Here is a 17,037-nt window from a genome sequence, read left to right on the forward strand (position 1 = left end):
TCTTTGTGAAACCATTAATTTGACTAAACAATCTCAAAATATAGTCTTAATCTTTAATAATAATAATAATAATAATAATAATAATAATAATAATAATAATAATAACGATGATAATAATAATAATACTTTATTGGAAATCAATCAATTAATACAGAAAATTATTATTAAAAACATAAAAATATTCTGTTCCAATTATTATAAAAACACTTCAACTTCATTGTTCATTTATATTAAAAACAAAAGTCCAAAATATACTATGATTATACATGTGATTTTAAAAGACTCCTAAGCAGCCTGCAGTGTAGCCCAGTTCAATGTTTGCATCTGGATTTCGGTTTGAAGCAGAACAACTGCCTCTTATTGCCATAACAGATGATCATATCAAGGCAAAAGATAAGGTGCATGGCATCATGGCAAGTGTTATACCATTCTGATTTTTGCTACTGTGCAAGTAGCTCAGCTAAGTGTTTGTATGCAGCAGTTGTCTCTTTGCCCATTCCACCCGTTGTTGAAAACACAAGTGGAGTGAATACAGCATAATCGACTTCTCTTATCCTGTCACCATACTCCATCATCTTCGCCATCTCTTGTTGTCTATATAGTGCCGGGATATTGGTACTTCGGTAGCTTGATGCGTTCGGTGAAAAACCCTAACGTCAAAAAATGCATCTTGTTGCCAATTCCAGAATCCCTTTGCTCTAATATCTAACCTTGTTGGCCGTGCATGGTAGTGTGATTTCGCCTGAAAGTGATTGCAGCTGTGGTTCTTTTTCTACATCTGTACATATTTCCGTCAGCCACTGGGCGGTTATATCTCTGATCTCATTATGCCTCGCAATTGGTCGTCCACCATAGGCATGTCATAGCATGGTCTGTTGAAAAAGCTTTTCCACACTTACAGTGATGGGGTACGTTTTTCATCTGCCATCCATATTCATTTGTAAATCGAGTGCATCACGAAACTCTCCTTTGTTTAAATTGAAGCCTTGATCTTTTAATGGCAATACCAATAACCACGATGATGATCCTTTCTCGCCAAGTAGCTAAGAATTGTTTGTTATAACCTCTCAAACTTGTGTTGTTTGCCCCCTCAGAAGTGTGTAGCTAATTTGCATGATAATAGCAAATCCAACATGGTGGCCATCGTGAATAAGGTCTATTAGTTGATGGGAGCAGTCTTTGTGTTTGATCTTCACTTTACTCTTTTTTCGCTGTACCTTGAACATTATAGGAAGGCTTAAAAACACACAAAAAAATGCATTTATTTTGGTGTAGGTATCTGAAGTCTTGTCACTCAATAAAACACGACTGTCTATCAGTGGATGGTTTCATGGTGATAACATTATCAGACCAGTACCCTATCAAGAACCAAATCCTAAGACGATAGGACCATGTAGTTTGAAGGTAACTTATTCAACTCAAATACGGAAATATGGGTTTTAATATGACAATAAATTGTCCAAACTTACATAAATGGTTTTTTCCCTTAATATCTCTTAACAAAACGTCATGGGTTATCATGTACAGTGCGGGAATAAATGGTTTTAAGTAAGTGAAGTACGTTAATTTTATAAGCAGAGATGGTGCAGTGGTGAGAGCACGCGCCTCCTACCAATGTGGCCTGGGTTCGATTCCAGAATTGGCGTCACCAGTGGGTTGTGAGTTGTTTTGATTTGATTTCTGTACAGTGTCCCAAATTAGTGCCCCAGAGCTGAATATAGTTGATAATTAAATAAAGTCATTGTTACCGTAGAACGAGTTCAATCAAGTGTCGTAAAAACCCAAACCAAAGTAAATGATCATTGCTTTGGCTAATCAAAAAGGACGGAGACAATCCAGTAAACCATGCAATCAAAACTTGAAGTAATTACATGTAGCCGACATAAAGTGCGGGAAAATGTGCATTCGCAAGCCATGATTGGTTTTGGTTTCACTTCTGATTGGTTGAAAAAGCTGCGCGGGAACTTGGAACCAATCACTGAGTGAAGTAATTCACTAATTATTTTCGACGCTCAACTGAAAACCACTCTTTTTGTTAATTTTTACGCATCGTTGATGTATTACTCATCATTCCATTCTCGTCACCAGAGGCTCGGATCGACCCAAGGCTCTGGGAAACTCTATGTAGGAGAACGTGCTCTTTAGGGTTTTTATAGCCAAAAATTGGCTCTTTGAACCTTATGGTGCCTGCTCACTCCTTGTGCTAATATGAATGCACCAATTAGAGACGCTTTTGATTGTTCTCTACAAAAACCAATTAGAAGACACTTTGTTTCAGGGCTCTCCAGAGCTCTTCTCTCCCTCAGTCAAGAGAAGAGCTCTGGGATCGAGATTGTCATCATTCAATCTATTTTCTGTTATTAAATTTTAGGATGAGGTTCTTTTGGAGTGGATTAACCCAATGTACTTGGATACAGGTGTTGTTAAGGACATCAGAACACGATTTAAGGAGGAATCAGAAATACAACTTCAAGAATTTCTCCAGGTAAATATTTTGTGACAGCCCTTTCTTGGGAGAAAATTTAAATTACAATCATAAGAACATATTGGGACAGAAACAGCAATGATGGCATGGAAAGTGAATTGGCAATAGCTAGAGACTGTGATATTGATAGCAACAGCTTCAGCCAGAAAAGCGTGAGTGACAGGGACAGCAACAGCAGTATGGAGTAGTACAAGAGCAACAAAGGGGACAAGGACAAATGACAGGGAGGGAGACAGTGACAAAAATAATGGCAGCAACAGGGATAAGGACATTTACAAGTAACAGGCTCAGCCACAGCGACAAAGCAGCCAAAACAGTGACAGTGTTAAGAGCAGTGAGATTAACATCCACTGCAATATCTACTAGGACAGGCACAACCAGACAATAAGGGCAGCTATGAGAGGGATATAAACAGGAAAAGTCAACGCAACAAGATCAAGAACAAACATGGTGATGGAAACGGCAACATGGACAAGAGACTGCAACACTGAGCAGTGACTGATCCAGGGACAATCATAGCCACATGTGGAGCAACAAAGACAAGGATAGTGAGCATGGGGGAACGTCACTAATGTTAATGGACGAAGCTACAATTGACAAAGAAAAGAACAATTAACAAAGATAATTGTCTGATTTAATTACATTTTGGTCTTTAAGGTGAAAAACTACCAGGAAGTGCTGGAGGCATTGTGTGATAAAAACGTAGAGTGGATTTGGAGAGGACCAGCAAATAAAAGGTATTATCACATGTGATGGTACTTTTTGTTTTAACACTTACACAGGTCAGCTTCTTGCGAGTTTTGGATTTTTTTTGTTTATAATTGACTTGTATAAATATATTTTTTCGTAAAAGTATTAACCGTAATATTATTATAGACATTTCAAGGAAGCAGACAAAGGTTCTGTTTCGCCAGTTGTACAGCAGTTGATGAAGGTGTTACAGTCTCAACCAATGTTTAAGTTGCTGAGAACAATGACTGGCTTAGAATTGGCTTCTCTACCTCTCAGTGATGATGATGATAGCAGTGATGAAGATGAATGCAAGGTAATTTTTCTTTGACAATTTTCAGAAAATCTTAATGAAAATCTTTGAAGTGTTGTTTAGCACACACGAAAAAGTAACAAAAGAAAGTCACGTCTTTTTAAAAGGGATAATATTTTTCTGCCAGCATTTGCTCTTACAGTTGATGTGATCTTTTTAGGGCATTGGTGAAAAGAAAGAGAATGGGCCCTGTTGTCATGGTAACATGCGTCAGTGGTCACATGGATGTTATACCTTGGTTCATGATACTGACCCTGAAGGGAGAAAGTTTGCTTTAGATGTCTTGTTGTATGTTGGAGGAAAAGGTAAGTGCAAGTGCGCGAAAAGATCAGAAAAAGTAGATACATGTATTTGCTTTGTTCGAAAGCTCATTAATAATTCATGAACGAAACAGCCTATGTGGTCACCGATAAAAAGTCACGTGATCATGTGCCTTAATTACACGGCGCGGCGGCCATGTTGAGTTCCGAGGGATTGAAAACTTTTGTTTCGCCCCAGCAAAACTCGTTTCCAAACATTTCAACTCGAGGCTCAGGGTACGAAATCTATTCCAGGTTGTCTATGACCAATATGGCCGCCGCGCGAATAAGGCCCATGAGCTTTAAAACCGATAATTCTCTCCTCATAAGAATTCGTTATATAAAGCATACTAATTCGGCATAGCTTGTTTTTTTTTTGTATGCTATTGTTCTCTTCTCACCAATTTAAAACTTTGTTTGGGCTACCGAGGGACATGCTTTTTGCGGAATGTTTTTGAAGCCGTGTTTTATCAGGTCTAAAACCACTCGGCTTCGCCTCATGGTTTAAAACCCGATACAACAAACACTCGTTTATTAAACAGTACTTAATTAAACTGGTCCTCTCCCATTCCCTGTCCTTTTCTCCCTTTTATTTCATGAATGCGAAAGGAACGGGAGCGGACCAAACCGAGTTGATATGAACGGAACCAAACGGGCATCAAATATATTTTACTCAACTTATCATCAAAGAGATTGGCTGCCCAGTTACCTGGCCCAGAAAGTCGTGGCAGAAGTGTTTGACTTTTCGCATAAAAGTAACATTCATAACAAAGACGGAACTTGAAGAGGTTTAACGTAGACACACAAGTGCGAGGCTGAATGGTTGTCCGCTACCCCGAAGATAATGCAGTGTGATCTGCTCAAATATTTATTTTTATTTTATTTAAAGATTCACCCTAAGGTGGGTGTTAAATACAATAGGACACTAAGTCCCCTACGAGGTATTTACACTCAAAAACCCGACCCCTCAAAACTAGAGCACCCAACCTAGCCCGAGATGAAAAAAATATATATGTAAAAAAGTATTACAATATCAACATGAGCAAACAGAGAAAATATTAACATTGCGACATTTAGGGCAGATTAATTTAAAAGTACGAACATTATCTCCATCAAAAATCTGGTATAACCTAACAAAATAGAAAGACTTAAGCTTAGCTTTAAAAGATGACAAAGTAGTTTCTGCTTTGATATCAAAGCATTCCAAATATTGGAAAGTCTAATAAAAAACGAATCCCTTTTTGGGTGATGTTGTGACTTAATGACAATTCATTGATCACTGAATTTTAGAGTTGGACATTCACATTGATCAGTTTTCTGATATTTAATATCTGATAGGCTGGAAAAGTGATTATGGTGGCTACACTACGTATTTGACAAGTGGTGAAGATGAAGAGGTAGGCCATTGCAACTATCAAATAATAAATTCTCATTGAGTTTGAATTCTAAAAAGTGATGATCTGTTCACCCCACCCTGTCCGAGCCTTTAAACGCACGTGTAATTTAGGCTGTATTTCGCTTTCTCTTCGGCTGAGAGAGACGAGTCGAAAATACGTTAACGTTGATTTCACCTCTACGACAGCCTGCATGGTAAGCGGACTCATGCCACCATTAAGAATAGCTGCGAAGTGATCTGATGTGATTATGGCCGCGCGAAATTGTGGCGGCGAGGGGTTAGAATACGGTGTTAATCGCTTGCTAGGCAAGTTTTCAAAGCTTTAAGGTAACTGGTACCGCCGCAACGGCACTTCCTTAATCTGTAATCTTCGTAAGAGTTTCTAAGATATTCACAATTTCTTTTGCTACGAGATGCAAGCTTTCGACGATTTTGTTTTCCTTTTTAGCTGTTAACAGTACACCCTCAAGAAAACTCTTTGGCGCTGGTGTACAGAGATAAGGAGACTGTGAGATTTGTGAAACACATTAACCACTCGTTGCTGACCAATGATGAAAGGTCGGCCAACAGAGACAACAATTTCTTCGATTTTTCTTTCGTTTATTTCGAATAGAAAGAAAGGGGAAAGAAAGAGGTCGTGTATGGTTGAATTGAATATTAGCGATTGTTTTCGGTGGTAGACGCTAAACCAAGTACATTGTAATGCTGAAGTCAGGTTCCATTTCATGTCGACTCATATCCTCAATTGCATTGCTGGCACTGAAACCAAGCCGGACGGGATGCAATTTAAATTCCGCAATAATACTCTTTGAGGCATTCACGTTTTTACTCTCAAGAAAGAAGAACTTCATCACAACTTTATCATTTAAATAACTGTGGTTTTATTTACTTAACAGGATCTTTTTGTCTCCTTTTTAACAATTATATAGTTTATTTGTGCTCCTGTACAAAATACGAAGTGCACTTTCTTAGAAAAAAGAATTCGTATCATATTCTTTAGGATTGTATCCGAGAGGCAGTGCAAAAGGAGAATGCGAGAAGCGTTAAGTTAGACTTAAAGCAAGAAAAACGAAAATATACCGCCTGTAGATAAATGTGGAGAAGACAAGAGACAAAAGGGTAGCGAAGTACTTTCATGTACTTTGGCTTTGATTTTCTTTCCTTCAATTACGTGATACTAAACTATTCATAGTTCCTGGTGAGAGGCGTCTTCATTTGATTCGCTATTGGATATTCTACTGGCATTTTTTAGTTCCTCCTCGTATTGACCAAGTTCTATCCAGTTTTCGATGTCCTTTTCTCTGTCCTCGCTCAAACTGATCCACTGGTTTGCAATCCATTTGGTGCCTCGCCTTACATCGCACCCTCCGTGAAACGAATACTTGTCAAGCTCACCCAACCACCCGGTGATGTTGTTTACTTTGTGGTTGTACCACAGAACGGCTTTGCCTTTCTCGGGTTTGACCACTACATTCGCCTTGTGGCAGTTCTTTGCTAAGTTGCAAACGTTCTCGGAGTCGCGTATCCATTCCTGAAACACAGTTAGAAGATGATGAGCAGGAAAAAGGTGCAGCTGTATTTGCCTGATTGTAAATGGATCAATTATCCACAGGGCATTCTGGGGGGTTTTGGGAAATAAGCGGGAACCATGGTCACTTTGAACTGAGCAACAGGGAGGAAAAGGCAAAACATCTTAGAGAACAAGAGAATGTAAAGCGTTTTTGATACAGAATGTGTCAAGTTTTGAATCAATAAATTGAAGGAAACGTTTTGGAATAGTTAACATAATCACCTTCTTAAATGTGAGAAATTAGGCTTTATTTACTGATGATGATAAACTCGAACTATTTTACATCAGTGTCCGGTTAACTTTATCCGGAATTTCAATGTGTACAAAGATTTAAGTACCGTGAATATGCACACTCTAAGCACATCAATATGTCGGCGTGTACAAAAGCCTTGGCCAACGTTTCACGTGGAGTATATTTTAGTCTTTGGATTGTGAAATATCCACTGGATATAGTTATCCAGCTTTTGAACTACTGGGGCTAGGGGCCAGTTTCTCAAAAGTCGCGAAACATTTAGGGTCTTTTTCGCTGGGGTGTCACGATTCTCTTTGTATAGGTAGAGAACAGAGAGGATTTAAGTCGTCAAACTTCACAATCATTTTTCTTTTTGTTATCTTGAAAACATGTTAAAAGATGGGCTTTTCAAAACAAGCAAATTGCGATTTCGTAAATGTTTTTTGGGCCCGAAACGTTTTCGGGACTTTGAATAAACGGGCCCGAGGTGTCTGGTTCCATATTTGTCAGATCCTTGTTAGCTTCTGATCAAAATTATATTTACATTATCGTCAAAAGTGCTGTTGTCGGCGACGGGAAAAGCCGTCTCGCCTCCATCTTCTACGTCATCCAAAAAATATAGCACCGTCGCAAACCTATCGTGGAACAGGAAAAACGTTTTCATTCATATCATATATATCATCATGTCAGATATCTTTATTTACCCTCGAATTTTTAGAGTAGCTTGGTGTAGCTAATATCTCCGAGCATTTACCCTCCCAACCATGATACATCACAGAAGACAGACCACGACATCGGGAACTACATGCCCTACTCTTTGCGACAAGTGTGCGGGTTCTTTTACGTCCCACAGGATTATGAACATTGAAGGGTTGTGAGACGGGACCTCCGGCTTATCGTCCTTATCCGAGAAGACTAGAGAGTCTAACCATATGCAGATGCAATTACAAAGGCAGCACTTTCTCCTCAGTTATTTAAAGACCCTGAGTGTTGGTCCGGCCGGAGTTGAACTCACGACCTCCCGCGTGACAGCTCGATGCTCAACCAATTGAGCCACCGGTGCGCGGTAATTGATTTCTTTGCAGATCGTCAACAGGTAATGGCAAGATAGTGCTCAGGCAAGTAACCTGCAAATTCTGCAATGATTTAGCTCGCTGCCAAGAAAGTGACAGCATGGCTTGCTTGGTTTGACGAAATCTGAATCCAGGTGACAGTTGTAGTGACCCATCGGTCCATATGACACTACCTGGACAAAAAAAAAACAAAAATGTGTGTGAGCGCAAGAAATAATAACCTACAGTGAGGGAATGAACTCGCTGGGAAGAGTGTTAACATCTTCGGTTTTTTGAAACAAAATAACCGTGAAGTTCTTATGTTTGAGCTTGATGTTTACATTTCTCTCCTTGAATTAGCGGCTTTCATTTTCCTCGAGGAGGCTAAGGGCACTTCCCAATCCAGCCCATATTCTTCCATTCATTCGTGCTATATTCTATTTGGGATATACTGAAAAGTAACGAGGCTCTGCATACCTGTAAGTACTCGCTGGCCTTGATCAATTCCAGAGGGAGCATTGTTAGCCGTTGCACTCTAAAGTAAATAAAATTGAAAATGCCGCAATTCTTGGAATAAGAAGAAAGAAACTTTATCACATGAAGTGAATGGCAGGAAGGTCTATTGTTTTCTGTTCGTGACGCTACTCCATTTTATGCTGTGAGCAATCCTTGTGCAGGGTTGGAAAGATTTTGCGCATTTTTTCTGATAGCGAATCAGAATGTCGGCATTTTGCTGAAGCAAGTAGTTTGAGTCGCGTATGGCTGCAACAATGGTTTCAGCAACACTAATGCATTCTTTGTTTACGAGTTTGTTCTCTCAGATGATAAAACGATGTGCATGCAGCTAAGTCTGGACTGTGTCTCAACGTAGTTTTCTTCAAGTTTATTTATTTGGAATGGCAAGAGGCATGCTGGCGTTTTGCGGAAACTCAAAGAAAGTACTCTTGATGCGGTGATACAAGCCTTCCGTCAAGGACTTTCAATGCTCTTCGACGAAAGGTAACAACACTTCATATTCAGATTATTTGCGGAATTAAACTTAGTAATACATGTAACTGAAGATAATCGAGCTGCACCCAGGGAATCCCTCCGCGGTTATAATACGTCTTACTGATAAGTTAATGTCACCCATTTTAAAACTTAACTGACATCTCGCCCACGCTCCCTTTGTTGTAACTGAAAAGTAGTATAGTATAGAACCGCCCTTCTTTAGTCTTAAAACTATTAGTTGTTAGGGTTAGTTGTTGTACTTTCCCTGATTCGGAAATGTCATCATGAATTGTGCGGGTAATAGCAGCATTTGAATTGTCTTAAAAACGGTCATGCAAAAGATTGTTTTTTTTTTTCTCTGAGTAGTTCTAGCTTTAGTCGTTTCCACGGGCAACTGAAAAGTATTCGCCTTCTCGAGGGTGGGGAAATGGTATTTCGCAAATAGTTGCAAGCCGTATTGAAGCCGACGAAAACTGCCAATTCATTCTAACCTCGTGCCAGTTAAGTGAGAATTGAAAACAAATAGAAGTAACACTAATAGAAAAAGGAGCCGAAATCTGGAAATCTCTTTTTTTGGCCTCTTTCCATCCGACCTAAACATGATCAAATTCGAGATTGCCACTTCTTGTCGGCCTCCTTACCTTTCTTCAATAGAAGCAAGAACGCTGTCAGATCTTCCAGAAGTGCTCTCTATCCACGCTTGTTGACTGTGTCGGCTCTTGGTGTGGGGTTTGTCTTCTTTTACTCTTGCAATAAATTTGGCCATTTCTCCGATATCCCTCTGTTCAAATTCCTCGAAATTTATTTTTTCTGCAATTGCAATAGCAGACCGAAAGAGTGTGAGTTCAGATATATAATCATCCCACATTACATATCAAAGAACCCTGTTAGCCTGAATTTAACAACTTATGGAACCGCAAAATCGAAGTCAATTATCTCTTGGCTCATTGAATATCTGATTAACCGCTTTTGATTTCAATCGTTATGCCATCGGCATCTGTGTAGTCAACCTGGTTACTCTCTAGTCTCGATAGCCTGCAGAGCAAGAAGTAGACCTTTTGCACTTGCAAAAACCCTAATGGTTACACCTTTTCATCTCTGTCTTTCTCCTCTGGTACCGCACAACGAGATCGGAAAACCTGATTGGGGTTACCGAAAGGTATAGCTCTAAATGAAGATAGGGAAATGGCTCATTTTACAGAGAACAGTAATGACTCGATTTAAAGTAAGCGTATGTTTATTCCCGGCTTAGAAAGTCACTGACGCCGGGTGCAACCGAAAGTGTAGCAGACTGCATGATAGCACCCTTCAAATGTAAGCCTTCAAAAAAGGATTTGCGACTGAATCGGAAAAAATGCATACCATCTTGATCTTTGTCTAGTTCTAAAGATGAATACCTGAATACAAACCAAAAGAAGTTGCAGGGATAAGTTTCATTGAAATTTCAAATAAACAGAATTGTGGAGATTTACTTTTGAACTTCAATGTTCATTGACAACATTAATTTTTCATTTTCACATACATAAATACATACATACATATTGAGGAGAATGGATCTGTCCGGTGAAAAATCCAGTTGATTTTCTAGGTTGTGAACCATCTATGCGGGAAAAAAAGAATTTCAGTACGACTCCGGTTGCTTTTCAAGAAAGGGACTCCTTGCGTATACTGAGTTTCGTCAAATTAATTCCACGTGTAGAAGCAAGACAAGAGAACACCTTCTGAATAACTGGGAAACCTTAAGGATGAAAACGTAAAGAATAAATCTGTTTTATGCTGCTTTCTCGTTCTGATCCTATTGTTTAGTTACCTCGTCTACGTCAATATGCCCATCTTCGTTTAAATCCCAAAGATCAAAATACATCTTGGTGTTCTTGCCGAGCGCTCTCGTATCCTCCTTGATTCCTTCCTTCAAAGTCCTTGATTTCTCCAATCCTTCGTCCTTTGCTAGCTTCATGATGTGATCGCATTCTTCGTCTGACAGAAAATGGGCGATTTCTGTTGCATTCGGAAAGGCAAAATATATTAGCTTTAACAAGCTTGTACTTGTTGGTGTCTCCAACTAATTCTCCGGGAATCGAGCTCCATTATCACGCAAACGTTTTCTTTTGTTTCGGTGGAAAAACAAGGTTACTGATCACAAGAGTGAAAACACTCTAATCGCTCTCTTGTAAGTTACTCGTCTAGTACCTCGTTTCCAGCAAGAATCTTACCAATTTACCTGTACGTTGAAGTTATCCGGGAAATCGGTTTAAAACCAAAAGTGATGGGGTATTTACCAAATATTGGAGGGTGAACAGCTTTCGTGACTATTTCATGCTCCACACCTTCAACCAAATTCAGTTTCCTGACATGTCCAACCTGTTGACAAGGATAATGCAATATGGGTCCAAGTAGGCAATAAGTGGGACAGAAACTCAAGCCAATGTGAGGCTCTGAAGTTACAACTGAGCAAGGCACACTGATGTACTTCAACTAAACTTTGTTCACATTGATTCAAAGTAGAACTGGGACATACTCGCGCGTTTTTCATTAAAATGGAAATTCTTATTTGGGAATTCGTTGGAGTGTTTCGTTATTACGAACATTTAATTCAGATATCGTTTGTATTTAAACAGAAAGATCTCATTTTTCTTTTTAGTCCACGTTCAATTTGCGATAATGTGTGCGAAATGGAAAAGCTTGGTTAGAGTTGCGGTTAAACAAAGATAAAAGTGGTACGTTCTTTGTGTGATACTGAAAGTGGCATATTTCTAAAATGAAATTTTGTAGACAAGTTGGCCAGCTAACGTCGAAAGATTCATTAAGTTATAGATGTTCAGTGCTGTGAAATAGTTAAATCGTTGAAATCAAAAGATATTTTGCCGCTTTGATTATGCTATAGCACTTTCTTTGAAAGTTAAGATGTTCTTAAGAGTCTTCGGAGTCTTCAAGAGTTCGGAATTCATGAAAATCAAAGGTAAAGATTAAGGAACTTTATGTAACGTCAGTCAGTAGTTCCTTCCTTCAGCCACGAGGCGGAGTAGTATTAATTGAAGCCATCGGTGCGCCATTTACCCCCCTCCCCCCTCCCCCTTCACTGCTCCGTTCTACGGGTAGTTTAATCTACAGCCGCACAAATCAGAAGGAAAGTCGAAACAGACGTTCAAGTCGCTGAGAAGTCGAACTAGTGACCTCTGGCTGTCAACACGTTTCAACTGCTTTTACTTCATTCTTCGATTGGCTGATGATGTAGTGGGAGATACTGGCAATACTCAAGCAACTTTCGACCCTCAATCACTTCAGTATTTGAAGTGGGTTATTTGCATTGGTGATGATTGCTTTCGTGAGGTGGCGTATAAGTAAAGCTGTTGACCTGAATTTATTTTAACCTAGCGACAAATTTGCCAAACGCAACGAAAATGTCCGGCTTAGCATTGCAAATTGTTAAGAACTTCTCTTTTATTGACCCGTTGTTACATCTCGATAAGTATTTTTGAGCGGTTAACGTGATTTTTTTATCCATATCGATAGATTTAGCTTTTTCCTGGAAGTTTTAATAAACGTTTTGGGTATAAATGGAAGCAGCTTTTAGTTCAACTTGACGGTGAATTTGTCGTATGTTTATGAACATTTGCGATATTTTTTTGCGAAAGTTTTGATGCATCTGTGGAATTAGATTGACTCAATGATCTGAGCGATAATACCTGCTCCCTACCAAACTGCCAAGGTCGTTTATGTAAATCTGTTGATCTCAAAAGCGGAGCTTTATATTTTAGATCTTTGCCTTAAATCACGCGCAGTTTAAACAAACGTTCTGTATATAAACCGGCTAGAATTGAAGCGTTGCAGTTTTATTTTGTATCTGAAAGTTAATCTAGAACGACTTATTCAGCAGAACGAAAAACTTTGATCTCCAACTCACCTTCATCGGTTCTACTTGAGGTATCTTGAAATTCGCGAACCGCTCAAAACAATCTGGGTTGCTCGGCGTGCAAGGTCCTAGTGGTATGTGGATTTGGCAATTCGTTCCTGTTGAAAGGAGGTTTAAAATAAAAACAATACTCGCAAAAGTCGGAGATTTCCCTGTGCGAGAAAAATTATTCATTTTAGATTGAAACGCGAATTATAAACCAGTCAGTTTTTTTTATTATGCATGAATATATTCACGAGTCTGTCACGTCCACTTATACCTGAAACGTCTGAACAAATATAGGTCTTATGATGTTGCATGACAAAAGACTTAAATAACTTGGGAATTTGCCCATCTAAAACCAGCTCACAAGAAAAAAACGATTCTTATTGTATTCCAAACAGTTCAAGGCTTTCTGGAACACAAGATCCGGTCTGAAATAATTCCTGAAATTAAACAATGCCATTAGATGGTTAAAAAGACATTTAAAATATCTGGAACAGAAACTTCTTTTTTATTCTATACTTTGGAAAAAGAGGATAGATTTGATCTTGTAAATTAAACGGAAACATACTTTGGCTGTTGGTAAGGTTACTTAGTCTGTCTCTGTTCCTCATGAGACCTGAGGGAATGACATACGTTTTTCTTTAAGTGACGACTTTACCAATTTTTGTAATTCTTATTAAAAACGAAGTATCTTTTATCTTGAAGATGGAAGATCACTGGTAAAATGGAGATGTAAAGAACAGAGAACGTTGGTTTTTCAAAACAATCCCAACAGAAAGAGACCTAAGGAAACTTGCTGTCCCCATATTTGTTTGTCGCTTGAAATTTAAGCCTTTTTTAATGAAAAAGAAAAAAAAGAAAAAACAAAGTAGGATATTGGATATCTTACAAAATATCATGTTGTCATGAAAAAATTGTTTTTATGTACATTTAAAGCACTTATGACGGCGTCTGAGCTTGATATTGAAATGTCAAGTTATATTTTACCAAAATGCCAACATGTTAAAATGCTCAATTAAGTCAAAGAAGATCGTTTTTCACCTGATTCCTTTAAGATGCCAGCAATGAAATCAGCTTTACAATGGAGTTTCCTGTGTAAAGGATAGGAAAGCTCCCAACCTAGTGTATTTTCCAGACGGATATGTCGTACATCGATAAACCTTACATACACCTTTTTGTTTGAGGTCTTTGAGGGCTACATTAGTCTACACAAATATTCCTCATTTTTATACGTTTAATTACATCGTTATTTATAGCACGCGTAAGCGAAGAGATTTTTTCACTGATAGTGACGACGATTGGAAAGTGAAAAAAATTAGGAAAATTCATTTTTTGTGCTCCGAGAAAAGAGAACTTTGTATGGTACAGTCGACTCCCGATAACTCGAACCTTCAAGGGAATTGAAAAAGGTTCAAGCTATCGGAAGTGTGGAGTTAGGCAGCAACCCTTTTATGAAAATACAGGCAGTGAAGTTAAATCTACCCTAACACAACGAAACCTGAACCTCAGTGACTGACAAGTTTTGTGTAATGAAAAAAGGACAAAGATTACAGCTGCTTCAAAATGAATTAAATGGTTTGGACTGCAGGACACTGTTCGCTTTGAAGTTGTCACCTACTGGCAGACGTGGTTCGAGTTATCGAGGGTAAAAATATACAGAGAATGATCTGAAGGAAAACGAAAATTGCTTTGAGTTAGCGGGAGGTTCGAGTTACCGAGGGTAAAATGAAATGTATGACGGAAATTCAAGGGAAATCGATTTTGGTTCGAGTTATCGGGAGTACATGTATATCAGTGTAATGTGGAACGTTTGACTCTCTTTATACCAAATAAAAACGAGAAACTGAGGAAAAAACTCTCAGGTTTATCTTTTCGATAGTCTATTTCAAAGGCTGAATTCAACAAAAGTATATAGTTTATTGCTTAGGGGCTTTTTGCATTAAGTTTCCAGTGCTAATAAGCGGAGTGCACTGCATAGTGTAAAATAGGATTATTTTACCAGCTGCTTCTTTCCAGCTTACTCAAGTTAAAGGCAAGGGACCGGCAGTGTCTGCCTTCTTTCCTGAATTTCTTCGTTATTTAAAAACTTGTTATCCGTTTAAAAAAGTAGCTCACGTCCCTTCACTCCTACATCAATATTCAGATACAATATTGCTTGGTCTTTTTATTTGCATAATTCTGAGACAAAACGTTTGTTTGCACACAAACTACTGACGTCTTCCCAGCTTCATCAATATATGAGACCTTAAAATCTACTATGAGCACGACGATGTTAACGACGTCACCGCCCATGGCCAGTGAACTAGATGGTTTAACGAGAGAGCTAACGACAAGGAATTTAGATAAACGTAACGTTTGAAAAGCCACAGTAGCATATAGCAAACTAGACGTTCCGTTAGTTGGCTGTGGTACATGTAACACAAAAACAGAGGGCACTGAGTTGGGTGGTTTCGAAAGCGAGGAAACTGGATTTTCCCAGGAGTATTGCTGGCTCGGCCAATCCGAAAATGACAAAGGAAAAAGCCGTGGAATCCAATAGGTACTCATTGTTACTCAGTGGTAACAATGGAACAATCCAAGAAGCAGGCCAGGGGTTCGAGCTCGAATACGGCATATTTCTCATCATCCCCAGAACTGCTCAGTGCGGAAACGGAACACTACTTAGTTTTGCTTCGTTTCCTCAGAAACGAAACATGCGTATTTTGACTTCAGGATAAACTGTTTACACTGTGAGGTGTAGTGGCCAATCAAACTAGGGTGTTTAATAACTGTTATTACAGTTGAGCCCACGTCTCAACAGTGTTAGTTTCAAAAGGCACGAAAACGAGGCAGTGTTCAGGATCAAACCGTTTTCTTAAGAACCCTTTCCTTGAATAATGAAACAGAAAATGGACTAGCTTTCTTTCAAATAATTCTTGACTAACAAAATTAGTCAAATTTCCAATTGTTTTTTATCTGAAGACTGTGCAGAGTTGAGGACATAAAAATATAAATGGCCCGACAACAGACATCGCAAATCCACTCAAAGAGTTCGAGTTTGTTAAACCCATATTCAACCTGAAAAAGTTACCAGAGAATTTTCCATTTGGTTTCAGTATTGTACCTAACACGACATTTAGTAAAGTATTCGTCGCTTTTAAGATTCCAGATATATTTATTTTTCACCGCCTGTCTTGTTTATCTAATTGACGTTCCTTGAGCTCCATAAGGGTATATTTTGTTTAAAGATCCACCAAAACGCCATTCGCGTTACAATGACTTCGACGCCATTGCAGGTTAATTAAATATTCTACTATGTCCACCGGATAAAATCTACGCATTTCTACTGCCCCCTAAAACCTACCAAAAATACGCGCAGAAGACTCTACGCGTTCTCTTTCTAAAAACATAGGCATTGCATGTCCTCTTCATTTCTTAAACTGAGAAAACATGGCGATGGGCCCGTTATTGTAACACCATCTATTTATGGAGGTGAACAGATAAATACCTTGACTTTGCTAGCTAGAAGGAAACCAACAAAAAAAAAAGGAAGAAAATGCCGTGAATGGTTGATTTTCCGTCCCAAGGAATTGCTTCACGGTCCTCTTCGTGGTATTTCGGATTCAAATTGCAATCGTTGCAATTAAAACTGATTGCAACTAAATGATGACTCGGCTAATCGAATGCCTGATAGTCTCATTAATCTTTTTTTCCAAAAGGCAGATGTCAATTGGTTTGCGTGGAAAACAACAAGTGAAGGTAAAAAACAAGTCTCATGCCGAACAGCCAGTCTCACGCGTTGTTGTATCATGGAAGAATCATGTTTAATTTAAAATTGACAAGAAAACCTTGTTTTTTCGAGGTAAAAGACGACTTGAAGAAGAAGAATATCGGCCATTTTTCAATAAATACGTTATCGACCATTTTTCAATAAACGCTTTATGGCTGTTGCCCCCAGTTAATGATATATCGGATTTTATCTTTTCAAAATTTACGTTTTATAATCTTATCTTATAATTTGACGATAAAAATCATTTTTCCTTTCAAATGATGGCGGAACTGAGCGATCAACCTGTCATCTCGAAAAGCCGTGT

General features: G+C 38.7%; 2 protein-coding genes across 7 annotated transcripts in view; one reads left to right on the forward strand and one right to left on the reverse strand.

Moving 5' to 3' along the window:
• LOC137973666 (prolyl 3-hydroxylase OGFOD1-like) overlaps positions 1 to 6,998 on the forward strand; it is a 13,114-nt gene extending 6,116 nt beyond the window's left edge. For both annotated transcript variants that reach the window (XM_068820535.1, XM_068820536.1), the window contains 7 exons: positions 1,276 to 1,404; positions 2,372 to 2,485; positions 3,143 to 3,222; positions 3,362 to 3,530; positions 3,688 to 3,832; positions 5,165 to 5,223; positions 5,671 to 6,998. In XM_068820535.1, the coding sequence (XP_068676636.1) occupies positions 1,276 to 1,404; positions 2,372 to 2,485; positions 3,143 to 3,222; positions 3,362 to 3,530; positions 3,688 to 3,832; positions 5,165 to 5,223; positions 5,671 to 5,835 (861 nt within the window). In that variant the 3' untranslated portion in view covers positions 5,836 to 6,998. The remainder of the gene's footprint in view (positions 1 to 1,275; positions 1,405 to 2,371; positions 2,486 to 3,142; positions 3,223 to 3,361; positions 3,531 to 3,687; positions 3,833 to 5,164; positions 5,224 to 5,670) is intronic.
• On the reverse strand, positions 6,080 to 16,594 carry LOC137973670 (transmembrane prolyl 4-hydroxylase-like). 5 transcript variants are annotated; one of them, XM_068820542.1, is made up of 12 exons: positions 14,006 to 14,135; positions 13,533 to 13,580; positions 12,971 to 13,077; positions 11,346 to 11,427; positions 10,877 to 11,064; positions 10,605 to 10,666; positions 10,429 to 10,463; positions 9,708 to 9,876; positions 8,554 to 8,611; positions 8,152 to 8,270; positions 7,569 to 7,659; positions 6,080 to 6,753 (listed from the first exon to the last, which is right to left on the reverse strand). In XM_068820542.1, exons 2-12 carry the CDS (start codon positions 13,573 to 13,575, stop codon positions 6,409 to 6,411), a joined length of 1,299 nt encoding a protein of 432 aa, XP_068676643.1. In that variant the 5' UTR covers positions 13,576 to 13,580; positions 14,006 to 14,135; the 3' UTR covers positions 6,080 to 6,408. The 5 variants fall into 5 exon arrangements, with proteins under 5 accessions (XP_068676643.1, XP_068676641.1, XP_068676642.1 ...); XM_068820540.1 differs by lacking the exons at positions 13,533 to 13,580; positions 14,006 to 14,135 and adding an exon at positions 16,452 to 16,594; XM_068820541.1 differs by lacking the exon at positions 13,533 to 13,580 and having other exon boundaries at positions 14,006 to 14,031.
• Positions 16,595 to 17,037: the final 443 nt, after the last annotated feature.

Source organism: Montipora foliosa, chromosome 10 (assembly GCF_036669935.1).
Source record: "Montipora foliosa isolate CH-2021 chromosome 10, ASM3666993v2, whole genome shotgun sequence".
Taxonomy (NCBI): Eukaryota; Metazoa; Cnidaria; class Anthozoa; order Scleractinia; family Acroporidae; genus Montipora; species Montipora foliosa.